The sequence below is a fragment of the Wyeomyia smithii genome, chromosome 2 (genome assembly GCF_029784165.1).
Source record: "Wyeomyia smithii strain HCP4-BCI-WySm-NY-G18 chromosome 2, ASM2978416v1, whole genome shotgun sequence".
Classification (NCBI taxonomy): domain Eukaryota; kingdom Metazoa; phylum Arthropoda; class Insecta; order Diptera; family Culicidae; genus Wyeomyia; species Wyeomyia smithii.
In genome coordinates, this window is record NC_073695.1 from 170,888,128 (window position 1) to 170,899,967 (window position 11,840).

The window sequence follows — 11,840 nt, forward strand, 5'->3', positions numbered from 1 at the left end:
AGTTTTTAAAAACACCATTCCGAGATAAACGCGTATGAAGTTTAAAGTTTGGCTCATGCGACCGTAATGAGGCGCACTTCACATCCCTCTAACTTTCTCCCTATTGCTCAGATTTACTGAAAATTTGTAAAAATGATAACACACTGAATTTCATTTTCGATTCAAAGCCACAACAATGAATGTCAAACCAACAAGTTTATCTAGACGCACGACGTCACGTGACTCCGCAGTGTCCGCTCGCCGACTGTTCACGCAGACTTCTATCAACCGGGCACCAAGATCTTTTGAGCTCATGAAGTAACAAGGACCGGATGTCATACTACCAATATTTCAGAAAGAATCAGACGGGGTCACAATGTGCGAACTCTCAGCCTCTTTCGTGTTAGCTTCACTCTGGGACATATCCCTGTTGTAATCTCCAACAAATAAAAGACTAGTTGTAGCTTTAACGTCTATATTCTTTGGAGGTTGGAACAAATATGAATAGAGAAAATTGTGCTGTCAACCAGCTTAATAATTCACAGGCTTCTTAGTTAAAAGTCTTCGAGTGTAATTGCTATGGAACATCTCCCCCTTAAAAGAGATCGTAGGATCCGAGCCATGCCGGAAGCCTTCGGTTACGAACGGGTTGATTGGAGCACTGCGGATTGATGCCTTCAACAACGACTTCTGGTGCTAGAACCTTTCTTGGTCCAATGTTGGTTCGGCAGGGTGCAATACTTCAGGCAATTGTTGAATTGGCTGTGCCACTTTTGGCAGCATTTCAGGCGGTTGTTGAGTTTCTTTGGAATCAGGATCGGCAGTTTCATCCGAACATGGAGTACACAGATTTTGCATTCCAAATTCCTCAAGCAGCACGGTCCATGGTAAATTTGATTCAGTAGCTTCACTAATGGATTCTAGATGACGCTGTCGTAGCTGATTCGTATGAGAACGGATGAGACGACCGTTGTCCAGAAGTACAGCATACATGACGGAGCCTTTTCTCTCAATCACCTTGCCAGGAACCCATGAGGTTTGATTGTGATGATGAACCTCTTCGTACACTAAATCATCAGCGGAGAACTCTCTCTTGACGGTACCATGGTGTTGATTGAACTGGTTATTCTGCTTACTGTTTACAGCTGGTGTGCTTGATTTTCGGGGCTTAAGAAGATCCAGTGTAGTAGTGAGGGGTCTACCTAGAAAAAGTTCGGCAGGTGACTTATGATCACGAGCACTTCGATTGGGTGTGGACCGGTAAACGGAAAGGAAAGTTTGAAGATGTCGGAAAGTTGCTGGATTTCCTCCCTCTCGTAACTTCTTGAGTCCTCTTTTCAAAGTGTCCACAAAGCGCTCAGCCTGTCCATTAGACTGTGGATGGTAGGGCGCAATTGTTGAGTGGGTGATTCCAGCTTCATCACAGAATTGCTTGAATCGGGCGCTAACAAATTGCGAGCCATTATCCGAAACCAGAATTTTTGGATTGCCGAATCTTGAAAAATCTCGTCTAGCATTTCCAACGTTTTCGTTGTGTTTGTGCTTCGAGTGCGGTAGATTTCTGGCCATTTTGAATATGCGTCAATTACCAGAAAGTAGTAGTATCCATTAATCGGGCCAGCATAATCGATATGGACTCGTTCCCACGGCTTCGATGGAATGGGCCACGACTCCAGGTCCGTCTTGCGTGGTGATTTAGCAGCTTCAGCACATGGTCTGCAGCATCGAACATATTTTTCGACGGCATCATCGATGTTAGGCCAGTACACGAAACTTCTTGCTAGGGATTTCATTTGCTCCATCCCCGGATGGCCTCGATGTAGTTGCTGAAGAATGCGTTTGCGAAAGCGGTTTGGCACAACAACTCTATCGCCGAACATGATGCAACCTTGGACGATCAGCAGACTGTCTCGGCGGATAAAGAATTGTTGGACAACTGGATCATTAATTGCTTTGGAATGATTGGGCCATCCTTCATTGATATGGAACACCACCGACTGGAGAACAGGATCTTTCGATGTTTCAGTAGCGATCATTTCAGACGTCACAGGTAGACTTGAAGTAGAATCACTGAGAACGGTGTTGACATCGGCTTCCATTTGGACAGAAGCAATGACATACTCTTCGTCAGTTGTTGAATGGCATTTCATTAGTCGTGAAAGGAGGTCAGCGTGTCCAAAGTCTTCAGTGCGCACAAACTGGATGTCAAAATCGTACAGCATTAACGTAAGCGCCCAGCGTTGAAGCCGGTTAGCCGTGTATACCGGAATTCCTTTTTGCTCCCGAACACCTTAAAAAGTGGTTGGTGATCAGTCTGCAAGGTAAACTTCCGGCCGAATACCATCTTATGAAACCGTGTTACAGCAAAAACCAGTGCCAAAGCTTCTTTTTCTATCTGGCCGTAATTTTGCTCCGCAGGAGTTAGAGATCTTGAAATGTGCGAAATAGCCTTCACTTCGGACCATTCGGAAAACGATGCATAATAACAGCGCCCAAGCCATTTTTGGATGCATCACCTGCGACGATGATTTCTTTGTTCGGGTCAAAATGTGTCAGCAACAAGTCGGAAGTGAGCAGCATTTTGAACTTGTCGAACGACTTCTGACAGTTCGCAGTCCATTCCCATTTCACGTTTTGTTTCAGTAAATAATCCATGGGTGCTCTTAGCTCTTTCATCTGCTTGACAAAACGCCCATAATAATTGATAGCTCCAAGATACGATCGAAGCTGTGATACGTCGGTTGGAGCTGGCATTTGCGAAATTGCGGTTGTCTTCGCGGGATCAGGTCGTAAGCCGTCTTTGTCGATGATATGGCCTAGGAACTTAATTTGTGATAGACCAAATCGACATTTTTCGATCTTCAGATGAAAACCGTACGTTTTGATCCGCTCCAGGACCTCATGAAGGCTTCGATTGTGTTCTTCTTTTGTCTTACCAGAAATCATGATATCGTCTAGATACGGTTTTACTCCAGGAATACCAGCGACCATACTGTCAATAATCCTTTGGAAGGCACCAGGAGCGGACTTGATTCCAGGCGGCAGACGGTTGTATTTGAACAGTCCTCGATGAGTGTTTATCGTCAGATACTTTTGTGATTCCTCTTCAATCTCGACTTGCAGGTACGCATCAGAAAAATCGAGTTGGGAGAAATAACGGCAGCCAGCTAGATCAGCAAAAATATCATCTGGATGTGGTAGCGGATGGGCATCTGATTCTAGCGCATTGTTTAACCCTGTAGAATAGTCGCCACAGATACGGACGGAAACGTTGTCCGACTTACGGACCACTACTATTGGAGTTGCCCAGTCGGAAAACTTCACTGGTGAGATAATTCCCTTGTCCTGAAGACGTTGAAGTTCGGCATCCACCTTGGGAAGAGCAGCATATACAACTGGTCTCTTGGGACAGTACACGGGACGGGCGTTGGACTTCAGGTAGAGTTTAACTTTTGCTTTGGTACACCGGCCAAGTGTGCTCTGGAACACTTCCGGGAACTTCGTACGCAGCTTTTGCTCAATGTCTTCCGGCTTCTGATGCACAGCATTGACCAGTGAGTTGAAAGGAATCGACCATAGATGGAATAGATCGATTGTTTCAATTCCAAGGACATTCAAATCCGGGTTTGATGACACATAGACAATGCCAGCTTTTGTCACGCTTCGGATGGTTATGTCTGCAAGGAACTCACCAGCCATGTTAATCTTGTCTCCGGAAGCGCTGATGGCGGTTATGTCAGTTTCTCTGATGGCTGGTTTGCCTATCGCCTCCCAGGTCTGCGTAGAAATAATGGTGATATCAGAAGCGCAATCTAACTGAAGGACAGCTTCTTTGCCATTGATTCCAACAGTAACGTATTTCCTCTTCCCTTGAAGATCGATGCGTTTCACTGAAATTCCTTTGGACTTCACAAATGCCTTGTACTTTTGTTTTTCGAACTTCTTTGCTGGCTTTGATTTTGATTCAGCGGATGAGCAGTAACCTTCTTTATGCCCTTTTCGTTTGCACTTGTTGCAATTGTGGTCTTGATAGGAACATTCCTTTACGAAATGTAAATCACCGCAAAACCAGCACGGAGATTTCGGTTGTTTTTTCTTAGCAGGCTTGGTGGAAACAGCGTTGACGACGGATTTTTCCGGAACGGGCTTCTCTACCAACTTGGTGTCCTGCTTTAAATTGTTGAACCGATGACACTCCTCGACGAGATTTTCCAAGGTTAGCTTTGTGTCGTCTGCTGGCGGAGCATGCTCTTCAGCTTCCAATTTGCCGATCAATCGAGTTCGGATGTCTGCATCGCGGGGAGATTGTAGACCGCAAACAAAACGTAGCGCCTTGAATTGGTCATCGGTGAGCTTGGTGAGTTGGAATGCTTCGCAATGCTTGTTCACAGAGGCAGCATAACTTGAAAAATCGTCTGCTTCGTTCTTAGTATACTGAAGACAACGGTAACGATCGTTGAACAGCGAGGTTTGATGACCGAAAAGTTTCTTAAGTTTCTTCACCGTTTCGTCCAGGCCAAAATCGCGGGGATGTCTTGGCAGGATACTATTTACGTATCGCTCGTGGAACTGGGTGCCGATTTTTCTTAAGAGTAGCCTCACCTTCGCTGGATCGTCTAGATTCTTGCCGTCGACCTTGAAGACATCTTCGTAGCGAGCAAACCACGCGTCGAAGAACACTCCACCGTCAGGATCGTAGTAAAAATCTTGAATTCCCGTGGCCAATGATTCGATTATCTTCTCGCTTCCCGGTTGGCTGGCTTGACCGGTTCGCTTGAGGAGTTGAATCTGCTCTTGTTGGTTGACTACCAGTTCGGTTAGTCGGAGAATCGCGTTTTTCAAATCCTGGTCGGACATCTTGCAAGAGTCTTGAAGCAGCTTAAAAGTGTCCTCGTCGCCAAGAATTGTTGTAATCTCCAACAAATAAAAGACTAGTTGTAGCTTTAACGTCTATATTCTTTGGAGGTTGGAACAAATATGAATAGAGAAAATTGTGCTGTCAACCAGCTTAATAATTCACAGGCTTCTTAGTTAAAAGTCTTCGAGTGTAATTGCTATGGAACAATCCCGGACAGCTGGCGGAATGTTATGGTGTTAATACCAAAGCCGGGCAAAAAATACAGAACATTTCCCAAAGCTTTCAAATCAATAAGTCTAACGTCAACTATTCTGAAGTGGAGAAAACCACGGGTGACTTCATCCGCAGCAAGCTTCTGAAGGACTAGCTCACTTATAAACAAGCAGTGCCAGTATGTAAAAAAACTAGAATGAATCAAAACAGTAATAAATACAACCTTTTATTTACATTCCTTTTATTTAATTAGATTTCATTAAATTCAAAACATCAGACAGACAACATGGAAAATACAGCACTCAAAATTGGATTCACGCCTGTGATGTCAAATGAGGTTTAAAGCAGGATATCAAGTTGAAAAGTATTTCCGCTTGTGTGGCATTCTACGCATTCGTTTTTTTTTTCTCGAATTGTCAATTACATTGTGTTGAATTATTGGGCTGTTATAATGAGTAGCTTAACTGGTTTTTGTCATGAACATTTATTCTCGTGAAGTCACTGAATTGAAGCAGATCAATTAATAACGCAAACGAATGCAATTATATTTTTTAATCATTACGGAAGGGCTTCCTAATCTAAAAATAGATAGTTTCATTGAATTCATAATAATTTATTTCCAATACTACAATACATGGCGAACACAACAATATATGAACAAATAGGAAGATCAATTTCGTTGGCAATTAAATAAATGAGAACAATTTTTAAAAATCCAAACTATATATGTCATTGTTCCATTCTCAGATTGATTGAATACACTTCAATATCATGAGATGAAAAAACACACTATCACACACACACGAGCATGAATACATGCCTACCGCTTTCTGTAAGCGAGCAAATTACTATCATCAGACTTATCCCTTGTTGCTTTGTAGGCTTCCCGCTCCTGGTCCGGATATTTAGTTGGCAGATTGGGTGAATGTAGATTAGCCTTGGCCGGGTAGCGGATCCCAGCGATTTCCACCTCGTAGTCTCCATTGAGAACGAAATCATTCGTAACCGGCAGCGAATTGCCATCGGAGTCAAGATTTTTAACGAATCCAAGACAGATCTACAAAAAAATTTAACAAAATTGGATACAGATGGTTCACAGTTGTATTTAGTGCCTGTGAGAAGTATGAAAATAGTAATTTTTCACAAATAGGTATATGAGAAATTATTAACTATTCTTCAAATTTCTTTTCTGTTATACATTTTAGAGTTTTTCCAAACAACGCTGGTTACTTGAATTGTGGCAATGGTATAGAGCCGCAACATTTTCTATTGTCATGTCTATCTAGATTTTACTATATATAAAATATGTCAAAAAATGACGAACAAATAGGTATCAAAAACGCGAATCAGTCAATGATATATAAAGTGTCAAATTGTTAACTATAATTGATGCAGTTGTTCGAATCAATAAAAATATCGGGGTGATATTGATTACTCTATCGCTCAATTTTTCATCTGAATTGCGTTTAGAAATCTCCTTCAAAACGGCATCTGTGGAGAAACCTTTTCACCTTTCAAGTTTCCAAATAATATGTATTTGGCTTTGGAATGAAGCATTATACCTACGTGTGATAATTCATTAAAATTATCTGCTCCAACCGGGTCATTCAGTTTAAAAAAGGGCATTAAAATGATTATTTATTTTATTTGTTTATTTGATCGGCCCATAGCACATCTCAAGACTAGCGAGCCGCATTAAAATAATGTTATTGGAATAGATAAGCAGACCATTCCTATTTTTTAAACCGATTTCTCCTTTCGACCCAAAATACGTGTCATTCCGTGTTTCAACCGAAAAATATAAAAAAGTTAGCTATACTAACCTGCTTTTTGAACGTGAATCCGTAAGCGGTAGTCGTTGTTTGTCCACAATAGACTCCATCTCTGTAAATCGGTTCACCGCCCCAACACCATAAATCGATATCGGGATCATGATCGTTGACCAAAAGCTGAATGTACATACGCTGCACGCCCTCATCACGTTGTCTCAGCAAGGCATCCCGACCAATGAAGTTCACAGGTTTCTAACAAAAAAATATCATAAAACTAATTGACGTTCTCAAATTGAAGATTTTTTCGTACCTCAAATTTAACACGCCACATTCGTCCACACTCGAGAGGTGTCGTGAATGTATCCAGATCTTGACCCCAGAAGGCAAAAAACTTTTCAACTCTTAATGTACGCATTGCGTAGTACCCGCAATGTTTGATTCCATACTTTTGGCCGGCTTCCATCAGCTTCGTATATACGTGTAAAGCAAACTCGTTTGGTATATACAAAACATAGCCCAACTCACCAGTGTGCGTGAGATTTAGTGCCCGTATTCCGTTGGCAAGCCCTACATCTAATTCCTACAGAATCGTCAATAAATTTGCACCATATTAATGAACTTACAGTTACATTGCATCACTAACTGTACCTTGCATGTGAAGAAAGGAAAGTGTTTTGGAGCCAAATCTGTATCGGTCAGTTCCGATAGCATTATTCGAGTAAAAGGTCCCATAACACATATGGCAGTATACATGGAAGTTACATCTGAAACGCTCACTCTCCCTCCCGGAGGTAAATGACGTTCAATCCAAGCCCTGCATCTAGCTTGCTGAACCGTAGGTGCAATCATCATGTAGCTTTTGAAAACAAGATCATTAAAAAAGATTTTTCGATGGGAATAAAAAAGAACTTACTGATTTTCCGACAGTCTAGCTAGTGAACAATCATTCTCATAACCGCCGTGTCGATTGTGCATGCCGGTGTGGACGATGGCCCCTACCGGTTGATCGATATCATTTGAGCATAAGTACTGAAGTAGATCTACCACTTCCCGTCCCTTCGACCAAAGATCGATTTTGGTAAACGTACTGTAATCGCTCAATCCAATTTTCTCTCGACACGCATCGTATTCACTTTGCACGTTCTCAAACCAATGTGGTTTTCCGAAACCGTTTGTGGTCGCTATCCGGAACTTGGGAATGCCTTTCTCATCCAGTGAATTAGATTTGTCAAACCATGCAGGTCGTTCGTAGCCCATGACTTGACTGAAAACCGCCCCCGCCTCCTTGAGCACCGGGAAAATTGGCGACATGCGCAGATTACGTCCCGTGCGAAACTCGTAGAAGGGGTAATTCATATCGTAATGCAAACCTGGAACCTCGCGGACACGATCGCGCAAAAATTTGCGATTATTGTGCAAGCCCAAAAATCGAGAAATGTCCAACTCGTGAAGGTCCACTGTGGAATAACCTGAAATGTTACGGATTGATCATGAAATATTTTAAACGGTATCAATGTTTGGATATCAAACCGCGCCATGGCAGGTATGCGCATAAAATAACTACGTAAATAAACGTGTGAAAAATGTAAAAAAAAGCATGGCTTTCGCTTTTTCTGTTGTCACAAAAAAAAAGACTTGCAGCCTAGTGAATTTCAAAATTGCTGCTCAACAATTTCATTTTACTCAAATCTTGATTCTCACCTTGAGTGATGATATCAGCTATTGCGCGACCAACACCAGCAGCTGCCGACATACCTATAGTTTTCATTCCAGCCGCTACTAAATAGTTTTGAATCTGCAAATATCCAAATAATGATAAACTATTTGCTAACGTTTGATCTCACATTCATCCCACCTCTGGTGCCTCACCAATGATCCACTTACAGTCGGGTGAGAATGCTTCTGGACAGTTTGACAGGCGATCGAGAGTTGCATCTTTCAAGCAAGGAATTCTGTGCAATAACTCCTCCAATATAGGATGAAAGTGATCCCAATCAGATGGAAGCTTTCTATCCGCAATTGAAAGCGGAATATCGCCGTCCTCATAGGCAGGTTTAGCCTTACTTTCGAAGCCACCTGCCAATAGGCATCCATTGTTCTCTCGAAAATAAACATGTCCATCCAAATCTCGTACCACTGGAATGCCAGATTGTGGCAGCTCATAAATTGGCTTTGTGTGTAAGTAGTAATGTTCAGCAGCATGTAAAGGCACTTTCACATATGGCTCGGATAATTGACCAACTTGGCGAGCCCAAAAGCCCGCACAATTAACAAAATAGACGCATTCCACTGTACCGTTGGTCGTTTCGACCGCCTTTACCCGGAAGTCCTCCTGAATGATTTTCGTCACTGCACAATTTTCAACAACAGTGACACCCTTATCTAACGATTCCTTTACCAGACTTTGGCAGAATGCATTTGGATCTCCTACGCCATCGTTGGGAATCCAAAGACCGCCGATCAAATCATCAATTTCTATTATCGGACAGAGTTCCTTGCAGCGTTCTGGTGTAACTAGTTCACACTCGACGTTCCAAGATCTACAATTAGATTATATAGAAACCCATCAAAAATTTACACATCAGTTAAATTCATTTTCCCGACAATGGTACCTGAAATAATTCATCATTAAACAATTGAGACCTTATATGAAACAAGTCACACAGATTCAACAATACAATTCAGGATACTTACACGCTCTGTGATTTCATCCTTCGAAACACCGTCATACGGTCCCTCGTACGGGCCAAATTGAGTGAACCGGTTTTCTTCCAGCCAGTCGGAAGACCTTTCTTGTCAAATTCTTTAATTAAATCTAACGACGTTTGTGCCAATAAAACTTGCGAGTACGATGGCTTCAGCTCTCCCAGTAAACCGCTGTAGTGCCATGGATTGCCTTCCCCAATCCGGCCCTTTTCCAGCAAAACCGTGTGAGGACCCCAACCTCGATCTGCCAGCTGATAAGCCACCGCTGCACCCATAATTCCTCCCCCACACACAACCACCCGCGCATCCTTCGGTGGTGTGGTGCTAATGGAATCAAACTTCAGCCCATAGTGTTGAAAATTGTCACCCCAACGTTCAGAAGACGAAAAATGCCTTTCAGAGCACCAGTAACGCGCAATTGAATTTTGACGACGAACATTCAACAACTTATCACAATAAATGGCACCAATCGGTGGATACATCCATCTTTTTCGTAAAACCGCATAACTGTTGCACAATCTCGACTGTTTCAAGGCTGGAAACATTTTATATGCGCTACACAACAAACATTTGCCCGCTGTTTACGTTTAATAATTGGCTAGAATTTACCATCAGCTGTGATCTGTCATAATCCGAAAGCTTTTCTGTATAGATCCAAAAATAAACTGCTGACTACAGCGGTAATATTGAAAATGGTGTCACCACGAACTTTTTAATTTCCAGTATGCCAACTTTTTCTTCCAATCATCAGTAATTTTTATCATTTCAATTCTATTGAAGCACATCAATTTTAAAATACATTTTTATAATTGTAGTGCAATATGTTATTATAGGACCTTAGAGCTGTTCCATCTAACAATTCAGCAGATTCACCACATTGCCCAAGGAGCATATTTTATCGATAGAGGTAGCTAAAGGCACGTTATCCAAGATTCAACTCATTTCAGAAATATTATTTTGTTTCACCACCAAGCCAATTTCACCACCAAGCAAGTGATTTGAATAATAATTTCCCATGCGAGTATTATCTAAAAAAGTTATGCTTATTTATTCAAACCAGGTTGTGACACGTTCTTTATCATCAGAATTCTCAAGAAGATACAGAACTCAAGACCCACTTGATTCTTTTAAAAATAGGTTAGGGGGTTGCTACTCAATTTCTATGGCATTCCATTGGCGCACCCAATATCGAATTGTGTTTTTACCCGAAAACTCAAAATTTGGTGTGAATGACAGCATTCATTGCATTAAAATGATTAAAAACTATTGAGACAAAACATTTAAGTTGGCTGACGTTTATTTGCTACAACTAAAGTAGTTATAGATTGAACTCGAGGAAAACTTTCTTAACACAGACTTCAAGGATGACCTTTTAGTTCTATTTTATACTTTCCTTTTGTAATCAACCGAGTTAAAATGTCCCAACATTAAAATGCTGCTCACCAACGAAATTATCGTGTAACGAGCGTAAGTGTGACGGAAAATTTGGGCGGAAGTGTCGTGGAAAAATCTGCAATTAAGCCCAGAAGAACACGATTGATTAAGAAGGTAAACTGAATCACCGTTTGGTGCTGTTGCCAGATTCTGATTACGCATCATTTATCAGAGGATTATAATACTAGAGAAAGTACCAGAGTAGAGTTCCTTGCTTCGAACTCGCACTTGGTTTGTACACTGCCCGTGCGTTCACTGAAGGTAACTGTCTTTGATCAACACTGAAAACGATTTACACATCTCCAAATGGATCGTCGTTGTTTCCTGTGATTTTTTGGAGGTGGCTGTGGATGGTGTTCCACTTTAATGAATTTCAAGCGCTGACTTATCTGCTGAATGAAATATCCGGGTGGCATTGAAACATAGGGCGATCAATGACACCCAAATTGCTAAATGTCTCGGCAGCTTCTAACAAAGTGTGGGAGCTGTGTCCTCCGGGGTGAAGTATCTTCCTAATATATGAATGGGATGAAGTGTTGGGTATTAAATCACGCGCTAGCGGAAAAGATGACGGGAATCGAGGATTTCGGAGCACACGATTAAATCCAACTTCAAGGTTTGAGTGTCAAAAAACTTCTGCCGCCTGAGACCCGCTCAGCGGTATTTATTAGTGAAGTATCTCATAAGTATGTGTGTACAAAGAGTATGTATGGCATACATGAATCTCGCGGAGAGAGCGAGTGATTTAATTTGGTCTTTGTCTTTAGCTAAGCCATTTTGTATGCATATAACATTGGGTGTCTATTTTCCAACGATCCTGAATTGCCTGAATCTAACATAATTGAAAAGGAATTACCTGTTGAAATAGCACTCGCAAT

At 41.7% G+C, this 11,840-nt stretch overlaps 2 protein-coding genes and 1 pseudogene across 2 annotated transcripts; all 3 read right to left on the bottom strand.

Moving 5' to 3' along the window:
* Positions 1 to 330: 330 nt before the first annotated feature.
* On the bottom strand, positions 331 to 1,781 carry LOC129720207 (uncharacterized protein K02A2.6-like; annotated as a pseudogene).
* Positions 1,782 to 2,430: 649 nt separating this feature from the next.
* LOC129720208 (uncharacterized protein K02A2.6-like) lies at positions 2,431 to 4,836 on the bottom strand. Its single transcript, XM_055671656.1, has one exon. It carries the CDS (start codon positions 4,834 to 4,836, stop codon positions 2,431 to 2,433), a length of 2,406 nt encoding a protein of 801 aa, XP_055527631.1.
* Positions 4,837 to 5,251: 415 nt separating this feature from the next.
* On the bottom strand, positions 5,252 to 11,586 carry LOC129723818 (pyruvate dehydrogenase phosphatase regulatory subunit, mitochondrial). The gene is made up of 8 exons (XM_055678271.1): positions 9,517 to 11,586; positions 8,678 to 9,362; positions 8,524 to 8,617; positions 7,736 to 8,291; positions 7,471 to 7,678; positions 7,133 to 7,402; positions 6,874 to 7,074; positions 5,252 to 6,107 (listed from the first exon to the last, which is right to left on the bottom strand). The coding sequence occupies exons 1-8, from the start codon at positions 10,071 to 10,073 to the stop codon at positions 5,871 to 5,873; spliced, it is 2,808 nt and encodes a 935-aa protein (XP_055534246.1). The 5' UTR covers positions 10,074 to 11,586; the 3' UTR covers positions 5,252 to 5,870.
* Between the last annotated feature and the right edge of the window lie 254 nt (positions 11,587 to 11,840).